The sequence below is a fragment of the Salmo salar genome, chromosome ssa02, assembly GCF_905237065.1.
Source record: "Salmo salar chromosome ssa02, Ssal_v3.1, whole genome shotgun sequence".
NCBI lineage: Eukaryota > Metazoa > Chordata > Actinopteri > Salmoniformes > Salmonidae > Salmo > Salmo salar.
The window spans coordinates 76919595-76938848 of record NC_059443.1 but is presented as its reverse complement, the minus strand read 5'-3'; the positions used below and the strand labels follow the sequence as shown (position 1 = coordinate 76938848).

General features: G+C 40.3%; 1 protein-coding gene across 1 annotated transcript; it reads left to right on the top strand.

Moving 5' to 3' along the window:
• The first annotated feature begins 50 nt into the window (after nucleotides 1-50).
• Nucleotides 51-18912, top strand: LOC106593417 (zinc finger BED domain-containing protein 4). Its single transcript, XM_045710234.1, has 4 exons — nucleotides 51-156; nucleotides 9352-9670; nucleotides 10163-10698; nucleotides 15352-18912. Exons 2-4 carry the CDS (start codon nucleotides 9358-9360, stop codon nucleotides 17224-17226), a joined length of 2724 nt encoding a protein of 907 aa, XP_045566190.1. The 5' UTR covers nucleotides 51-156; nucleotides 9352-9357; the 3' UTR covers nucleotides 17227-18912.
• The last annotated feature ends 342 nt before the right edge of the window (nucleotides 18913-19254 follow it).

The window sequence follows — 19254 nt, the reverse complement described above, 5'->3', positions numbered from 1 at the left end:
AAGCCTTTTCAGAAAGAAAGATGAAATGAATTTGCGCAAAATGCGCAGTCACGACGGTCTTGAGCATGTATTCTCGCGGGAACAGCGCATACCTCGTTCTGTTAAAGCAGGGCATACAACAATAACAGCGGTCAACTTTCAAAATCAAGAGTCAAGGTAAAATCAGGCTTTCTATCATTTTCTAGAACGTTTCCAAATACAACAAACATAATTTAGTAGTCGGGTTATTTGTCCACGGTCACCATTGATTAGTCTATTGATCTAGCTAGCTAACTATCCATTAGTAAACACCAAGCTAGCTGGGGCCGCGCAAGATGGCGGTCAGTGCAGATAATTTGTTTTGGTCGGTGAAGGAATTATTGGATTTCCTTACCCAAATATGACCATTTGGTCATTTCTGCGGTCATAAAACCCCGTATGAATATGGTTTAGTTTGTTTACCAAAGTCATTGATTACTTTCTGCAACGTATTCACCTCTAAAACTAAGTTTGCGACAACACTAGATAGCCAGATAAGCTAGCTCAAAAACTAGCTTATAGAACGTAACTACATGGAAACTTCCAGAACCATAAGGAAAGAAATGGAGAGATCGTCAGATGGACAATTAACCACAAAAGATGGTGTGGTTGTGGGTACTCCTCTTCAGAATGTAACTGTGGGGGGGAATACTGCAATGGGTGATGAAAATGTGGTGAGCACGGACAATGCTCACATCTTGCGCCCCTCCAGTCCCCAGCTCAGGCCGTTACCTTACGACCCCGGCACTCCAGTCAAGCCCCAGGGGAAAAAGATGAGAGGCCAAGAGGTTATGCCACTTATTGAGATGCAAAACAAAATTGTAATGCTTTTGACAGCAAAGATAGATGAAAGGGCAAATGGCTTGGACATGGTTAGGGAGAATACAATGACAATTGAGGCCATGAAAAAATCTGACTTTATCTTTGGAGAAGTGAAAACCCTCAAAAGTGACATGAAGAAAGTGGAAGTTATCTGCCAGGAAAATGAAAAGAAGGTGGCTGAACTCGAGCAAAAGGTGAATGAGGCGGAGAGATACCAGCGCAGGTGGAACCTGAGGCTCCATGGAATTCCAGAGCAGGCGGGTGACGACATCAAATGCAGAATTGTTGACATCTGTGGAGCTGTCATTCCCGAATCAAAAGCCAAACTTCAGGAAAATGTAGACATCGTTCATCGTTTGGGAGACCGAGGACAACCATCATCCGGTTCACCAACAGATCTACACGGGATCTTCACTGGAGGCGAGCGAAGAATTGTGAATTCCTCATCAAGCAGAAATTGAGGTTCACGGAGGATCTGACCTCAGCAGACAAAGTGACGAGAGAAACTGTGGCTGCAGCTCGAAAGGCAGGAAAAACGGCATATTTTTATCGGTGCAAGAGTGATCATCGACGGGAAAGAAATGCAGCCAAATCAGAACGTTTTAGAGAGCCAGAGTCTAACTCGGACAGAACTGTCAGGCCAAAAAACTGATTGCCAGGTGAAAAGCAGCCTTTTATTATAAAAAATGTACACAAACACTTGAATGAGAAAAGGCTGACCTGAGAACTGGTAAACTTAACACTAACTATAGGTGAATAACTGCTTATTGTAAAGTCTACACAATGTCCCTTGTGGGAGTACTTTGGTAACTTTATGACCAATATTTGTTTCGTTTTTTGTTGGAGAGGTTAATGGGATGGAAATCCTTTTGAGTTACATATCCTTAGGAGAAGCTTATATTAGCATAACAAGGTTGTTGGTTGAAGTTTGTCTTCATCTCTTTCTTCAATTAATGTCGGGGTATTTGTTATTTACTCAAACGTAAGGCTATTTTCCTGTTTTGCAAACGGTTTAATGCAGACTTTTTACAAGAGACTCATGCTTGTTCTTCCAATCTATCTTTTTGGAAAAATCAATGGGGTAACGATATCTGGTTATCATATGGCAGCAACCACTCTGCAGGTGTAGCAGTTTTAAGAGGTGTGTTTAAAGGGGAGGTCATCGGTAGTAAGACTCACCGCTCTGGATGTTGGTTAATTTTAAGTGAATTTCAACAGTGAAATGTTTTTATTAGGGAATATTTATGCATCCAACAACAGGATATTATTTCAAGAATTTGAAGAAGAGATTAATAGAGTTGTAGGTGTATTTCAGGTAGAGGTCGACCGATTAATCGGAATGGCCGATTAATTAGGGCCGATTTCAAGTTTTCATAACAATCGGAAATCGGTATTTTTGGACACCGATTTGGCTGTTTTTTTTTGTTTTTTTTAAATAATTATTAGTTATTTTTAATTTTACACCTTTATTTAACTAGGCTAGTCAGTTAAGAACACGTTCTTATTTTCAATGATGGCCTAGGAACGGTGGGTTAACTGCCTTGTTCAGGGGCAGAACGACAGATTTTTACCTTGTCAGCTCGGGGATTCAATCTTGCAACCTCACGGTTAACTAGTCCAACGCTCTAACCACCTGCTTTACATTGCACTCCACGAGGAGCCTGCCTGTTATGCGAATGCAGTAAGAAGCCAAGATAAGTTGCTAGCTAGCATTTACCTTATAAAAATCAATCAATCATAATCACTAGTTAAACCTGTAATATCATCAACCATGTGTAGTTATCTAGCCTGTCCTTTTGCTCTCTTCATACATTCGGTCCATTTCTAGTTGTAAAGAGAATAACTGACCCTTTCCTTCATGAAGGTCCTCCATAGAGATTAGAGAAAGTATTTCCTTAACAAGTTTATCTTCCCTCAATCCTTTAAGTTCAGCAATTTCTTTACCTCTCTTAATGGCTGTTTGTCTTATTTCATACTTCAATATTTCCCATAAGACTTAAATAGTTGGGCTTTCCTCCAATTGTCTTGTATAATATCTTTGGCATCCATCTTGAAATGATCATCTTCCAACAGTCTACTATTGAGTTTCCAATAACTCCGATTCGGTATAACTTCAGATCCATTAATATTTAAATATAAGAATATAACTTTATGATCAGTAAGAATTGATGGTTTAATTGATACCTTGACTACAGTATTATCTAATGAATTAGAAATCAACCAGAAATCAATTCTTGACTGTGTCCTTGTTACTCCAAGCGGAGTCCTTTTTATCAGGATATGTAGATCTCAAATATCGACTAATCCAAGACAAAGACAGGTTATTAAACTCAGGATTAGCAATGCTGGATCTGTTAGGAGGGGGATATCTGTCAATCACATTAGATACAGAATTAAAATCCCCACCTAAGATCATTTTGATATCCTGAAATTAGAGGTCGACCGATTATGATTTTTCAACGCCGATACCATTTTTCTTTTAATATATATATTTTTAACTTTAATTTTTTTTAAATATATATTTGTAATAATGACAATTACAACAATACTGAATGAACACTTATTTTAACTTAATATAATACATTAATAAAATCAATTTAGTCTCAAATAAATAATGAAACATGTTCAATTTGGTTTAAATAATGCAAAAACAAAGTGTTGGAGAAGAAAGTAAAAGTGCAATATGTGCCATGTAAAAAAAAGCTAACGTTTTAAGTTCCTTGCTCAGAACATGAGAACGTATGAAAGCTGGTGGTTCCTTTTAACATGAGTCTTCAATATTCCCAGGTAAGAAGTTTTAGGTTGTAGTTACTATAGGACTATTTCTCTCTATACCATTTGTATTTCATACACCTTTGACTATTGGATGTTCTAATAGGTACTTTAGTATTGCCAGCCTAATCTCGGGAGTTGATAGGCTTGAAGTCATAAACAGCGCAATGCTTGAAGCATTGCGAAGAGCTGCTGGCAAACTCAGGAAAGTGCTGTTTGAATGAATGCTTACGAGCCTGCTGCTTCCTACCGCTGCTCTGTCAGACTGCTCTATCAAATCATAGACTTAATTATAATATAATAAACACACAGAAATACGAGCCTTAGGTCATTAATTTGGTCAAATCGGGAAACTATCATTTAAAAAACAAAACGTTTATTCTTTCAGTGAAATACGGAACCGTACTGTATTTTATCTAACGGGTGGCATCCATAAGTCTAAATATTGCTGTTACATTGCACAACCTTCAATGTTATGTCATAATTACGTAAAATTCGGGCAAATTAGTTCGCAACGAGCCAGGCGGCCCAAACTGTTGCATATACCCTGACTCTGCGTGCAATGAACGCAAGAGAAGTGACACATTTTCCCTAGTTAAAAGAAATTCATGTTAGTAGGCAATATTAACTAAATATGCAGGTTTAAAAATATATACTTGTGTATTGATTTTAAGAAAGGCGTTGATGTTTATGGTTAGGTACACATTGGCGCAACGACAGTGCTTTTTTTCGCGAATGCGCTTGTTAAATCACCCGTTTGGCGAAGTAGGCTGTGATTCAATGATAAATTAACAGGCACCGCATCGATTATATGCAACGCAGGACAAGCTAGGTAACTACACATGGTTGACGATTTTACTAGTTTAACTAGTGATTATGTTAACATTGATTGTTTTTTATAAGATACGTTTTATGCTAGCTAGCACCTTACCTTGGCTCCTTGCTGCACTCACATAACAGGTAGTCAGCCTGCCACGCAGTCTCCTCGTGGAGCGCAATGTAATCGGCCATAATCGGTGCCCAAAAATGCAGATTACCGATTGTTATGAAAACTTGAAATCGGCCCTAATTAATCGGCCATTCCGATTAATCGGTCGACCTCTAATATGGACCTTGATTTAACTTTAATTGTTAATTTGTTTATCTTTCATGGAAGGTTCTTTATCCATAAAATGAAGTGTGCAGAGAACAAACCCCTCTTCACATTATTTAAGATTTCATTTCAAAATAATATTTAAATTCTCAGTAAATGTAAAAACAAAAAAGCAATACGCACCATGAGTATTTAACAAACTGAAAATGATTCTTGATATGTAATACCCCTGTCTGTTAGGTTTATGTACTCTTGTTTGTATATTTCTGTTTTTTTGTATTTGTGTTCATAATAAAAATAAATAAAAAATAAACACCAAGCTAGCTAACTACAGTAGCTACCATAGTAAGCACGGTTGTTGATCTTCAAGACACTGAGTTGTGAATGACCATATTATTTGTTATCAAAACAATATTGTGAAATTTATGATGTGGGAGTCTCATCTTTCGATCATATTTTTAGTAAGTTAGCATAGCTAGCTAGCTAGGCCGTTTGTTAGGTAGCTAGCTTACTTCATTTTCAGTATTCATTACTGTAGTCATTTAATGATTCCAAATAAAATGCCAGTTTAAGATCTTGTTTGCAGCACGAATGTCACTTTCGTATGGTAATGAGGAAACCTTCCAAATAAACATTCCATTTTTGTGTCAACAAATAGCATTTATGATAAACAAATATGGTTTAAAACATTTTTTAAAGACCAATAATGACAAAATACAATACAAAATGTTGACACTTATGTTGAGAATATTGGGCTGTAGAGAACTTTTCTACATGTCTACAGTCAGCTAAAGGGAGATGGAAAATACTCAGTAGGGTCTCTGCTAACCAGATGTTTTATTTTGGAGGGGGACAGTGTCATATCCAGCAGCACTTCATTCAAATCAAATTGTATTGGTCACATACACATATTTAGCAGATGTTATTGCGGGTGTAGCGAAATGCTTGTGTTCCTAGCTCCAACCGTGCAGTAATATAACAATTCACAACAACACACACATCTAAAAGTAAAGAGAATGTAATTAAAGAAATATATATATTAGGACAAGCAATGTCTGAGTGGCATGGACTAAAACACAGTAGAATACAGTATATACATATGAAATGAGTAAAGCAGTATGTAAACATTATTAAAGTGACTAGTGTTCCATTTAAAGTGACCAGGAATACCATGTCTATGTACATAGGGCAGCAGCCTCTAAGGTGCAGGGTTGAGTAACCGGGTGGTAGCTGGCTAGTGATGGCTATTTAACAGTCTGATGGCCTTGAGATAGAAGCTCTTTTTCAGTCTCTCGGTCCCAGCTTTGATGCACCTGTACTGACCTAGCCTTCTGGATGGCAGCGGGGTGAACAGGCCGTGGCTCGGGTGGTTGATGTCCTTGATTATCTTCTTGTCCTTCCTGTGACATCGGGTGCTGTAGGTGTCTTGGAGGGCAGGCAGTGTGCCCCCGGTGATGCGTTGGGAAGACAGCACCACCCCTTCCATAGCTCCCAATGCAATACACTGTAAATGGGATATATATTGTGTTGTAGAGAGAACTATTCTACCCATATTAGCTAAACTAGGGTGGGAAATACTCAGTAGGGTCTTTACCAGGGCTCTCCAACCCTGTTCCTGGAGAGCTTTCCTCCTGTAGGTTTTAACTCCAACCCTGTTCCTGGAGAGCTTTCCTCCTGTAGGTTTTAACTCCAACCCTGTTCCTGGAGAGCTTTCCTCCTGTAGGTTTTCGCACCAACCCTGTTCCTGGAGAGATACCCTCCTGTAGGTTTTCACTCCAACCCTGTTCCTGGAGAGATACCCTCCTGTAGGTTTTCACTCCAACCCCGTTCCTGGAGAGATTCCCTCCTGTAGGTTTTCACTCCAACCCTGTTCCTGGAGAGATACCCTCCTGTAGGTTTTCACTCCAACCCTGTTCCTGGAGAGATACCCTCCTGTAGGTTTTCACTCCAACCCCGTTCCTGGAGAGATACCCTCCTGTAGGTTTTCACTCCAACCCTGTTCCTGGAGAGATACCCTCCTGTAGGTTTTCACACCAACCCTGTTCCTGGAGAGATACCCTCCTGTAGGTTTTCACTCCAACCCTGTTCCTGGAGAGATACCCTCCTGTAGGTTTTCGCACCAATCCCAGTTATAACTAACCTGATTAATTTGATCAATGAGCTAAATATTAGAATCGGGTGCACTAGATTAGGGTAGCTCTCCAGGAACAGGGTTGGAGAGCTCTGGTCTCTACTAACCAAATATGTGTAATTTTGGAGGGGGACTGTGTTATAGACATATTACCGTTGTATTCATTTCAAAACAATACATTCATGTACTGTTGTTGTGTTGGAAAGACAAAACACCGCAAACGTTTTGTTGTTGCTTACGCTGTTTTCTTCCAGTGTGAAATAAAATGCCATTCTATACTAGACTTCCATGCATTCTTGCCTTGCCCTGATAGAGGTGCCAAGTACTGATTTTTATTAGCAGTTGATTAGTTGAGAAGCCAACAGCGTACTGCATAGGGGGCTATAGAGAAAGGAGTCACCGCTCTGTACAGTCTATAGCAGCGTATTGCATAGGGGGCTATAGAGAAAGGGGTCACCAGCACTGTGTACAGTCTATAGCAGCGTATTGCATAGGGGGCTATGGAGAAAGGGGTCACCACTGTGTACAGTCTATAGCAGCGTATTGCATAGGGGGCTATGGAGAAAGGGGTCACCACTCTGTACAGTCTATAGCAGCGTATTGCATAGGGGGCTATGGAGAAAGGAGTCACCACTCTGTACAGTCTATAGCAGCGTATTGCATAGGGGGCTATAGAGAAAGGAGTCACCACTCTGTATTAAACCCGTTGCCCAGCACGAGACCATTTAAAGTTTTGCAGACTATTGAGTAACTCTAATAACGTGTTTGTATTTTATTAAGTGTGTTTCTTTAAATGTAGCCTACACAATAGCTTTCAACATACAAGTATTTGTGTAATGCTGGGATACATAATACAATATCAAAATATCCTCTTTATTTTGAAAGGTGGTTGCAAAGCTGTGAAAAACAGTTGTACTGCACCCGAGTGCAAAAAACAAAACAAATCGACATTCCCTAAGTTCAGCATGTCGTTGCAGGGGGCTCTTATTTTGAGGAGAAAACAACTAGGACTGTGCTGCCAGCATGATATCCTGCTGCTAGGAGAACAGTAATCAATAACTAGAAACATAAAGCCCTCTACTTTCATATCACATCAAAATATTTTCACAAATGCAAAATATAGACTTACTGTACACTGTTTTAAGACGGTTGCAGCCGACAGTGTTTTTCAGGGACAATGTTGTCTTCCGTTAGCACCCAGGTGTTGGGAGATGCAGAGAGCTAATTAGCGTAGATAGTAGTCTGTTTTCTGTCAACAAGCGCTGTAACATGGAAATATGGCCGTGTGGGAACTCGAGGTGTGTAGTATTTTAAGCTTTTTTAGATTTTTCTGAAAATGATTTCGCACTGATGTGAAAGATGGTTATGTTTCCAAAACCATACCGCAAGTGATGCGTGTTAACGTTTTAGATCAAGCATCAGGGCTCTTAACAAAACTCCCCCCGGCCAGAAGATGCCATCGACAAAAGGCGCTAAAGATAGTCAGCGTCTATGAATGGGCTAAAGCTAGCTAAACTTTATTATTATTTTTTAATTTCACCTTTATTTAACCAGGTAGGCAAGTTGAGAACAAGTTCTCATTTACAACTGCGACCTGGCCAAGATAAAGCAAAGCAGTGCGACAAAAAACAACAGAGTTACACGTGGGGTGAACAAAAGTACAGTTCCCTGGTGAAGGAAGTTTCTGAGGAACTCCACCAACAGAGTTGAGCAGGGATCAGGCTCTGTGGAATTCAGCTCCAACTATATCGATTCGCCCAAAGTCAATACTTAAATAAATAAATAAAACAAATTAGATTTATGAAACACTTACCTTGTATCTATGTCTTGTGTAGTAAAAATAATGGATTTCAGCAAAGGCAGGCAGGCAACTACACAGGACAAATATCCACCCTGCACAGCCAGAAGAGGACTGGCCACCCCTCATAGCCTGGTTCCTCTCTAGGTTTCTTCCTAGGTTTTTGGCCTTTCTAGGGAGTTTTTCCTAGGGAGTTTTTCCTAGCCACTGTGCTTCTTTCACATGCTTTGCTTGCTGTTTGGGGTTTTAGGCTGGGTTTCTGTACAGCACTTTGAGATATCAGCTGATGTACGAAGGGCTATATAAAAATAAATTTGATTTGATTGATTGACAAACAGAGGTACAAGGTAAGCATTTACCAAGTTGCATTTTTAAGAAATCGATGGTGTCGGAGCTAAATTCTACAGACCCTTGTCACTGCTTGACCCCGAGGAGAAGATTATCTTCAAAACCCTCCATGGGGTCATTGTCTCTTCTGTGTAATGTACTGGAACTGAGAGTCATGACCAAGGGCTGGTCAGTAAGCTAAAGCTAACCCAATAATAGCTCCACATTGCTGACGTTAGCTGTTGTTGCCATAGCAATGTGAGCTAGCTAGTTCCATTTTATTAGCAGGGATTCCTAGTGCATGGAATATTTAGCACATTATATCCCTTTTATTATTTACTGAAACTCACCTTTCACTTGTTGTGCTTCCTCTTTTGGATCCATCTCTAGCCTTCCATGTCTGTACCCAAGTCCACAGAGTCCCTGGGTTCTGGCTGTGATGTTCCAGCCCAGAGAACCTCAAAGCAGGGTCCAGAGATGGTGTCATTGAAGCTGGAGGACTGCAGTCAAACACTGGAACTTAATGTGATTGTCAAAGAGGAATGGGAGGAGAGAGAAATCGAGGAGGAGAGAGGAGTCAAAGAGGAGGTGGAAGAGCGAGAAGTCAAAGAGGAGGAGAGAGGAGTCAAAGAAGAAGAGGAGAACAGGAAAGTGTCTGCTCCAAACCTAAGGGAAGAGGAGGCAGCAGTAGATAGTATCAGTGACCCAGGTAAGTTAAGGTGTGGAGTAAGGAGAGAGGTTGATCGGCTTTGAAAAAGCCAACTGACACTTACTCTTGTGTTACTGACTTGTTGCACCCTCGACAACTACTATGATTATTATTATTTGACAATGCTGGTAATTTATGAACATTTGAACATCTAGGCCATGTGCTGTTATAATCTCCACCCGGCACAGCCAGAAGAGGACTGGCCACCCCTCATAGCCTGGTTCCTCTAGGTTTCTTCCTAGGTTTTGGCCTTCCTAGGGAGTTTTTCCTAGCCACCGTGCTTCTACACCTGCATTGCTTGCTGTTTGGGGTTTTAGGCTGGGTTTCTGTACAGCAATTTGTGATATCAGCTGATGTAAGAAGGGCTATATAAATAAATTTGATTTGATTTGGTGCCTATTGTATTGCTTCTGCTTGCATCGAAAGTATTTTAAAGCCCCTTTCAATGTTTCCTTTCTGATTCTAACCCCATATATGTTCATATTCCCACAGGAGAGAGCTCCAGGCCAGGTTCAGACAGTGAGCCCAATTCCACAGCATCAGGAAATCATAAACAACACAGACAGAGGAACTCAAGACAGAAACATCACCACTGCATGGACTGTTTCACTAGTTTCTATGAGCCACAGGAGTTGAGAAAGCACACTTGTAGGCCCCACCCCTGTTCAGATTGCAGAGGCAGTTTTATTTGTCCAACTCACCTCATTCCACACCAACAGACTCTCAAAACAAAGAAGCCTTACACGTGTGGTCAATGTGGCAAGAGATTTCAGACCCCAAGCATCTTGAAGACGCACCAACTTACTCACACAGGAAAGAAGCCTTTCCACTGCTCTCATTGTAGGAAGAGTTTTAAGTTGGAAGGAAGCCTTCAGAGTCATCAGAGAATACACAGTGGCGAGAAGCCCTACCACTGCTCCCAATGTGGGAAGAGCTTTAGTCAGGCAGGACGGCTAAATGAACACCAGAAATATCACACAGGAGAGAAGCCATACCACTGTGATCAGTGTGGGAAGAGTTTCCATCAGGTAGGACACCTAAATAACCACCAAAGAATACACACAGGGAAGAAACCATACAGCTGTGAACAGTGTGGGAAGAGTTTCCATTGGGAAGGATACCTAAATAACCATCAGAGAATACACACAGGCGAGAAGCCTTACCACTGCTCTCCATGTGGGATGAGTTTCACTTGGTTATCGTCCCTAAAATATCACCAGTTAAAATGTCAGGGTCGTTCCACTATTACTATTATTAGCCTTTAATATAGACCACATTGTGAAATCAATAAATCAGGTTTTTAATATAAATAGTAGAGGTCGACCGATTTAATCGGCATGGCCGATTTAATTAGGGCCGATTTCAGGTTTTCATAACAATCAGTCATCGGCATTTTTGGACACCGATTATGGCCGATTGCATTCCACGAGGAAACTGCGTGGCAGGCTGACCACCTGTTATGCGAGTGCAGCAAGGAGCCAAGGTAATTTGCTAGCTAGCATTAAAACCTCTCTGGGATATGTGGCTAGCGTCCCACCTCAACAACATCCAGTGAAATTGCAGGGCGCCAAATTCAAAACAGAAATCTCATAATTAAAATTCCTCAAACATACAAGTATTATACACCATTTTAAAGCTTAACTTCTTGTTAATCCAGCCACAGTGTCTGATTTCAAAAAGGCTTTACGGCGAAAGCATACCATATGATTGTGTTAGGTCAGCATTGAGTCACAAAAAAACATACAGCCAAAGAGAAGAGTCACAAAAAGCAGAACTAGAGATGAAAATTAATCACTAACCTTTGATGATCTTCATCAGATGGCACTCATAGGACTTCATGTTACACAATACATGTATGTTTTGTTCGATAAAGTTCATATTTATATCCAAAAATATGTTTACATTGGCGCGTTATGTTCAGTAATATTTTGCCTCCAAAACATCCAGTGATTTTGCAGGGAGCCACATCAATTTACAGAAATACTCATCATAAACGTTGATATAAGATACAAGTGTTTTACATAGAATTAAAGATACACTTCTCCTTAATGCAACCGCTGTGTCAGATTTAAAAAAAGCTTTACGGCAAAAGCACACCATGCGATAATCTGAGTACAGCGCTCAGACACCAAAACAAGCCATAGAGATACCCGCCATGTTGGAGTCAACAAAAGTCAGAAATAGCATTATAAATATTCACTTACCTTTGATCTTCATCGGAATGCACTCCCAGGAATCCCAGTTTCACAATAAATGTTTGTTTTGTTTCGATAAAGTCCACATTTATGTCCAAATACATCCCTTTTGTTCGCGTGTTCAGTTCACAGTCCAGACGAAAAGTCTAAAAAGTTGCATTACAGTTTGTAGAAACATGTCAAACGATGTATAGAATCAATCTTTAGGATGTTTTTATCATAAATCTTCACTAATATTCCAACCGGACAATTCCTTTGTCTTTAGAAATGTAAAGGAACTCCGCTCGCTTTCACGGCTGAGTTTCACAGTAGAAGCATGAAACAAGTTTCTAAAGACTGTTGACATCTAGTGGAAGCCTTAGGAAGTGCAATATGACCGCACAGACACTGTATATTGGATAGGCAATCACTTGAAAAACTACAAACCTCAGATTTCCCACTTCCTGGTTGGAGTTTTCTCATGTTTTTGCCTGCCATATGAGTTCTGTTATAGACAGACTTCAGAGTGTCTTCTATCCAAATCTACTAATAATATGCATATCCTAGCTTCTGGGACTGAGTAGCAGGCAGTTTACTCTGGGCACCTTATTCATCCAAGCTGCTTAATACTGCCCCCAGATCCCAAAGAAGTTAAACTTATCTTATAAAAAACAATCAATCTTCACATAATCACTAGTTAACTACACATGGTTGATGATATTACTAGGTTAACAAGCTTGTCCTGCATTGCATATAATCAATGCGGTGCCTGTTAATTTATCATCGAATCACAGCCTGCTTCGCCAAACGGGTGATGATTTACCAATAGCACAATCGTTGCACGAATGTACCTAACCATAAACATCAATGCCTTTCTTAAAATCAATACAAAGTATATATTTTTTTAAACTGCATATTTAGTTAAAAGATTCATGTTAGCAGGCAATATTAACTAGGGAAATTGTGTCACTTCTCTTGCGTTCATTGCACGCAGAGTCAGGATATATGCAACAGTTTGGGCCGCCTGGCTCGTTGCGAACTAATTTGCCCGAATTTTACATAATTATGACATAACATTGAAGGTTGTGCAATGTAACAGCAATATTTAGACTTAGGGTTGCCACCATTTCGATAAAATACGGAACTGTATGAATATACGTTTTGCTTTCGAAATGATAGTTTCCGGATTTAACCTCTTACATCTAGACGTTCCGCTAGCGGAACACCGCTCCAATATCCAATGATAGGGCGTGGCGCGAATTACAAATTCCTCGAAAATCCAAAAACGTCCATTTTTCAAACATATGACTATTTTACACCATTTTAAAGACAAGACTCTCGTTAATCTAACCACACTGTCCGATTTCAAAAAGGCTTTACAACGAAAGCAAAACATTAGATTATGTCAGGAGAGTATCCAGCCAGAAATAATCAGACACCCATTTTTCAAGCTAGCATATGTCACCAAAACCACAGCTAAATGCAGCACTAACCTTTGATCTTCATCAGATGACACTCCTAGGACATTATGTTATACAATACATGCATGTTTTGTTCAATCAAGTTCATATTTATATCAAAAACCAGCTTTTTACATAAGCATGTGACGTTCAGAACTAGCATTCCCACCGAACACTTCCGGTGAATTTACTAAATTACTCACGATAAACGTTCACAAAAAACATAATTATTTTAAGAATTATAGATACAGAACTCCTTTATGCAATCGCGGTGTCCAATTTTAAAATAGCTTTTCGGTGAAAGCACATTTTGCAATATTCTGAGTAGATAGCCCGGCCATCACAGGCTAGCTATTTTGACACCCACCAAGTTTGGTACTCACCAAACTCAGATTTACTATAAGAAAAATTGGATTACCTTTGCTGTTCTTCGTCAGAATGCACTCTCAGGACTTCTACTTAAACAACAAATGTTGGTTTGGTTCCAAATAATCCATAGTTATATCCAAATGGCGGCGTTTTGTTTGTGCGTTCAAGACACTATCCGAAGGGTAACGAAGGGTGACGCGCCGGTGCGTATCGTGACAAAAAAATTCCAAATATTCCATTACCGTACTTCGAAGCATGTCAAACGCTGTTTAAAATCAATTTTTATGCGATTTTTCTCGTAAAATAGCGATAATATTCCGACCGGGAGACGTCGTTTTCGTTCAAAGACTGAAAATGTAAAATGGACTCTTCACGTGCGCCCGTCTCATTGTTCTCAGATCGACCACTATCCAAATGCGCTACTGTTTTTCAGCCAGGGGCTGCAAAGTCATCATTCAATGTTCTGGCGCCTTCTGAGAGCCTATGGGAGCCTTAGAAAGTGTCACGTTACAGCAGAGATCCTCTGTTTTCAAATAAAGAGGCTAAAAAAGGCCAAGAAATGGTCAGAGAGGGCACTTCCTGTTTGGAATCTTCTCAGGTTTTGGCCTGCCATATGAGTTCTGTTATACTCACAGACACCATTCAAACAGTTTTATAAACTTTAGGGTGTTTTCTATCCAAATCAAACAATTATATGCATATTGTAGTTTCTGGGCAGGAGTAATAAACAGATTAAATCGGGTACGTTTTTTTTATCCGGCTGTGAAAATACTGCCCCCTATCCATAACAGGTTAACTATATTAATGACCTAAGGCTCGTATTTCTGTGTGTTTATTATATTATAATTAAGTCTATGATTTGATAGAGCGGTCTGACTGAGTGGTGGCAGGCAGCAGCAGGCTCGTAAGCATTCATTGAAACAGCACTTTCCTGTGTTTGCCAGCAGCTCTTCGCAATGCTTGAAGCACAGCGCTGTTTATGATTTCAAGCCAATCAACTCCCGAGATTAGGCTGGCAATACTATAGTGCCTATAAGAACGTCAAAGGTATATGAAATACAAATGGTATAGAGAGAAAAAGTTGACGTGTCATAATTCCTATAATAACTTACGGCTGAACTTGGAAGGAGTTCCTTCGTTATTTTACCGTTCATGTCTTCCATAGAGAATGTCTTGATCTACTTCAATGCCTTGGCGTTTTGATACCCATGTAAATCTCACTAGGATAAGGTAACATTTGTGAACTTATTTTCATAAATCCACTCTACAAAAATATTTATCTTTGCTTATATTTAGTCAGTATTGATCAGTTACCTTGTCCTATGGATATCTACACAGTTATCAAATTGGCGAGGTGGTGTAAGCCTACACGAAACACGGACCTTATTTGAAGTCAATCTAAAAATATCCTATGGAATGAAGGAACCGCTTTTCAGATTTTGCTGGAAGGTGTCATGGGGATTATGACTCACACTTTGGTCGTCGGTTCTTACCATGCCCATTATTAAAATAGGATTTCCTACATATAGAAATTACAGTTTTTGTTTTCAACATTCATCACATGTAACTTAAACTAAATTTGTATTATTCAAACAGTTGAGAGTATTTGTCTCCTAAGCAGACTCTTCAGTATCCTTGTCACTTCAGAGGTGTGTGTGTGTGTGTATTAATTTTACAGATGGCAGAGAAAAGCAGAGCACCAGTGTGGGACTATTACATCGAATTGGCACCAGGGAAAGCAAGGTGTCTTATTTGTGATAAAGATATAAGCATGGGGTCAGCAATGGCTAAATCCAAAAATACCACCAATCTGTGGAATCACCTTAAGAACACCCATCCAAAAGCCCATAAGGAAGCAATGATGAAAAAAGCAAAGGCAAATTCTTCACAAGGAAAATGTGATACAGACACATCACAGACATCGCAGGCTACACTCTTGCAACTTTTTAATAAACAAGCAAAATGGCAGGACAAAGACCCGAGGGCCAAGAAGATGGATGAAGCAATTATTGAGATGATTGCCACTGACAACCAGCCATTTACAGTGGTGTCTGACGTTGGTTTTCAGCGGCTGATTAGTCTTGCTGAACCCCGGTACAGGATCAAAGATGAAAACTTCTTTCGCACAGAAATGCTAGATAAAACACATGAAAGAGTTGTGATGAAAGTGAAGAATCTGGTGGCACCAGTGAACGCTCCACACATGGCATTCACAACTGACTGCTGGTCAGGCACTACAGAGTCCCTGATGAGCCTTACTGGACATTTCATTGACAATTTCTGGACAAGAAAGCAGGTTGTGCTGAATGTCAAGACTATGACTGGATCACACACAGGAAACTACATCAGAGAGATGTTTTTGACCATGTTGGAATACTGGGAAATCCACACAGAACGTGTATTGTTGGTCCTCAGGGACAGTGGGGCAAACATGGTGAAAGGTATGAGACTGGCAGAGCTTCCAGACTTCAGCTGCAGTGCACACACCCTACAGCTTGTAATCAATGATGGCCTATCCAGTCAGAGAGCTGTGCTAAACATTATTGGCATGTTGAAGAGCTGTGCAACTCACTTTGACCATTCTGTACTGGCCAAACAGAGGCTGAGGGCCATTCAGGAAGAGCTCGGCCTTCCCAAACACAGCATCATGCAAGCAGTTCAAACTCGCTGGAACTCAACACTACACATGCTGCAGAGGATGTTTGAACAGAGGCGTGCACTGAATGTGTATGCAGGTGAATACGGACACATCCGCGGTTTGTCTGCTGCACAGTGGGACATTGTCTCTAACCTAATTGAGATTCTGGCACCTATGGAAGAGGTGACACTGGAGATGAGCCACTCCAACTCTACAGCAGCATGCATCATCCCCAGTGTGTCGGTGCTGAAGCTGATGCTGCAGCAGGAGGGTTCTTCTACTCAAGGCATCAAAACTTTACGGAAGACCATGTTGGACAGTCTGACAAGGAGGTTCTCCAAGGCCGAGGAGACAAAGTGCCTGGTTCTGGCAACTGTCCTGGATCCACGTTACAAGAGCTACGCCTTCCCCTCAGGGACAGCACTAGAGAAAGCAAAAGAGTGGCTGAAGGAGGAGTCTGACCTACTAAGGAAACCAAATCCCAGAGCCACAGCAGAAGGGACGAGTGAAGATGAGGACCCAGATCCAGGTGCAAAGAGGCAAAGAGTCCAGGTAGATCAGCCACCCAGTCTGGTGGACAGCCTCTACGCTAGAATCCTTGGAAGCCAAGAGGGCAGGGCTGAAGTCCAGTGCAGTTTTGAAACTGAGTTGGAGTGCTACCTCACAGAGCCTGTCATTGACAGAAAGAGCGGCTTGCCTTTGGAGTGGTGGAAGCAGAATGAGGACAGATTTCAATCCCTCGCTCCACTGGCAAAGAAGTTTCTCTGTCCCCCACCTTCTTCGGTCCCAAGCGAGAGAGTGTTCAGTGAGGTGGGGATAATTTATGATAAGTGTAGGAGCAGACTGACAGGGGACCAGGTAGACAAGCTCTGCTTTCTGCATCACAACCTAAAACTTCTTAACTGGGAATATTGAAGACCCATGAAAGCTGCTGGTTCCTTTTAACATGTGTTCTCATGTTATTTTATGTATTAAGTGAAAATTAAAGTGTTCATTCAGTATTGTTGTAATTGTCATTATTACAAATATATGTATGTATGTATGTATTTTTTTTTTAAATGTCCGATTAATCGATATCGGCTTTTTTTGGTCCTCCAATAATCGGTATCAGCGTTGAAAAAAATCATAATCGGTCGACCTCTAATAAATAGACTTGCTAAATTGCCAACAATTCAGCATTTTGAAATGCCCCTCTGTGTCACTTCTAGGAAGATTTTAACCCACTTAATCCCAAAATGTCTCCAAGCTTCACCACCGTTGTAAAGCGTTGTAAACCCCTAGTTGTTGCTTTGACAGTCATTTCTGAAGATTGTTTTTATTTCATGTGGAAACATTGAACGTGTAGTAGTGAACTCAGAGTAAAAGCAGATGAGCTGCTTCTTTTTGGCCATTTCCTGGTGTTTGGTTGTGAAAACTGAGTGGGATCCCCTGTTAGCCAGGCTAGAAATGTTTCAACTATTTTTGTGAAGCTTGCATTCAATTGCCTGATGGACACAACAAGCTTTCATTCCCCCTGTCATAAGGAGATTGATGGCTGATTTAAGAAGAAATCACCAACCCTGCACTTAATCGCCACTTACTACAGCCATTGTTTTATTTAACCTCTTGAGATGGGAACACATGTTTTTATGAAGTTGAACATGTGCTCTTTATGACATAATGTAAAAATTATGGGAAATCAAGTTTTTTTAAAATTTTTTAACCAATTTTACACTTCGCAAAAGGGACCAAATTGGTGTAACGACCCATTATATCCCTGCCTCTTGGCAATGTTCTGCCACATCAACTTCAAACCCAGGTGTGAAAGTCGATTTTATTACTTGGCGGTACAGACCTCCTATGTACATTTTTATGTTGTTGATGGGCCTAATTAGTAAAATACGTCTTTACACTTTTAACGCTCTACTGCACGCATTAAAATAGGACCATGCAACAAAAACTTTTGGATTTGTTTTTCTCACTTAAAATGGCCCCAAACAGACAAAAGTAAAAAATACATTTTCAAATGTGTATATGTTGCCATATGGCAACACTGTGCAGCAACCGTAACAATATGGAACTACTAAAAACATTGTTCAATGTGATTTTCTAAAATCAATCATTTTATTTCTTTAACTGTTGATTGTGCTATTTGAAACAAATAAATGTATTTGTAAAAATATGTTGTTTTCTAATAGAAATTAGGAGAATTGCCTACAGAGGGGCGCTGTGGTCTAAGGTGTGACATCGTAGTGATTGAGGCGTCACTACAGACCCGGGTTCAATCCCAGGCTGCGTCACAACCGGCGTGACCAGGAGTCCATTAGGGCGGCACACAATTGGCCCAGCATCATCATTTCTGTCTGTAATATACTCTTTGTGGGGGGAAAACAAATTCTTATTGGCTGGGTCTGGCCCACCCACTGGGGAGTTTATGCCCATCCATGGCTGCCCTGCCCAGTTGTGTGAAATCCATAGATTAGGGCCTAATGAATTTATTTCAATTGACTGATTTCCTTATATGAACTGTAACTCAGTGAAATTGTTTCCTGTTGCGTTTATATTTTTGTTCAGTATATATGTCAGCGACAGAACAATTAAAACATACTATTAAAAACGTGATCTTCTCCCTCCCCCGCTGACAGTTTCTGAAATAATAAAGCTCAATTGCTAATTTGAGCACATTTCTGTAGAGTTGTGGGCAGAATGTTTCAATCTTTTGCAGTGACTTTTTCAAACTGAAAATTCTGCAAGATTGGTTGTCTATTGAACAATTGAAAAGTAGCCTAAATGCTGCCTGCAGCCAACACTTGTATGCAAAAGACAAATTGCTGTTCAATATTTAGTTTATCGATACATGATTGTGTTTCCATCGCCTGCCTTGGTATAGGCTCTGAGATTAGACTAGGATGTCGCGCTCCTATCGCTCAGCAATACTGTTGCCTACTCATATAGGTCTACTGT

What these genes read in the sequence shown, in the direction of transcription:
- LOC106593417 (XM_045710234.1), top strand. Translation starts at nt 9,358, where the DNA reads ATGTCTGTACCCAAGTCCACAGAGTCCCTGGGTTCTGGCTGTGATGTT. An exon ending in AGATAGTATCAGTGACCCAG is followed by an intron (nt 9,671 to 10,162) that starts GTAAGTTAAGGT and finishes ATATTCCCACAG; the next exon opens with GAGAGAGCTCCAGGCCAGGT. An exon ending in GTGGGAAGAGTTTCCATCAG is followed by an intron (nt 10,699 to 15,351) that starts GTAGGACACCTA and finishes TTAATTTTACAG; the next exon opens with ATGGCAGAGAAAAGCAGAGC.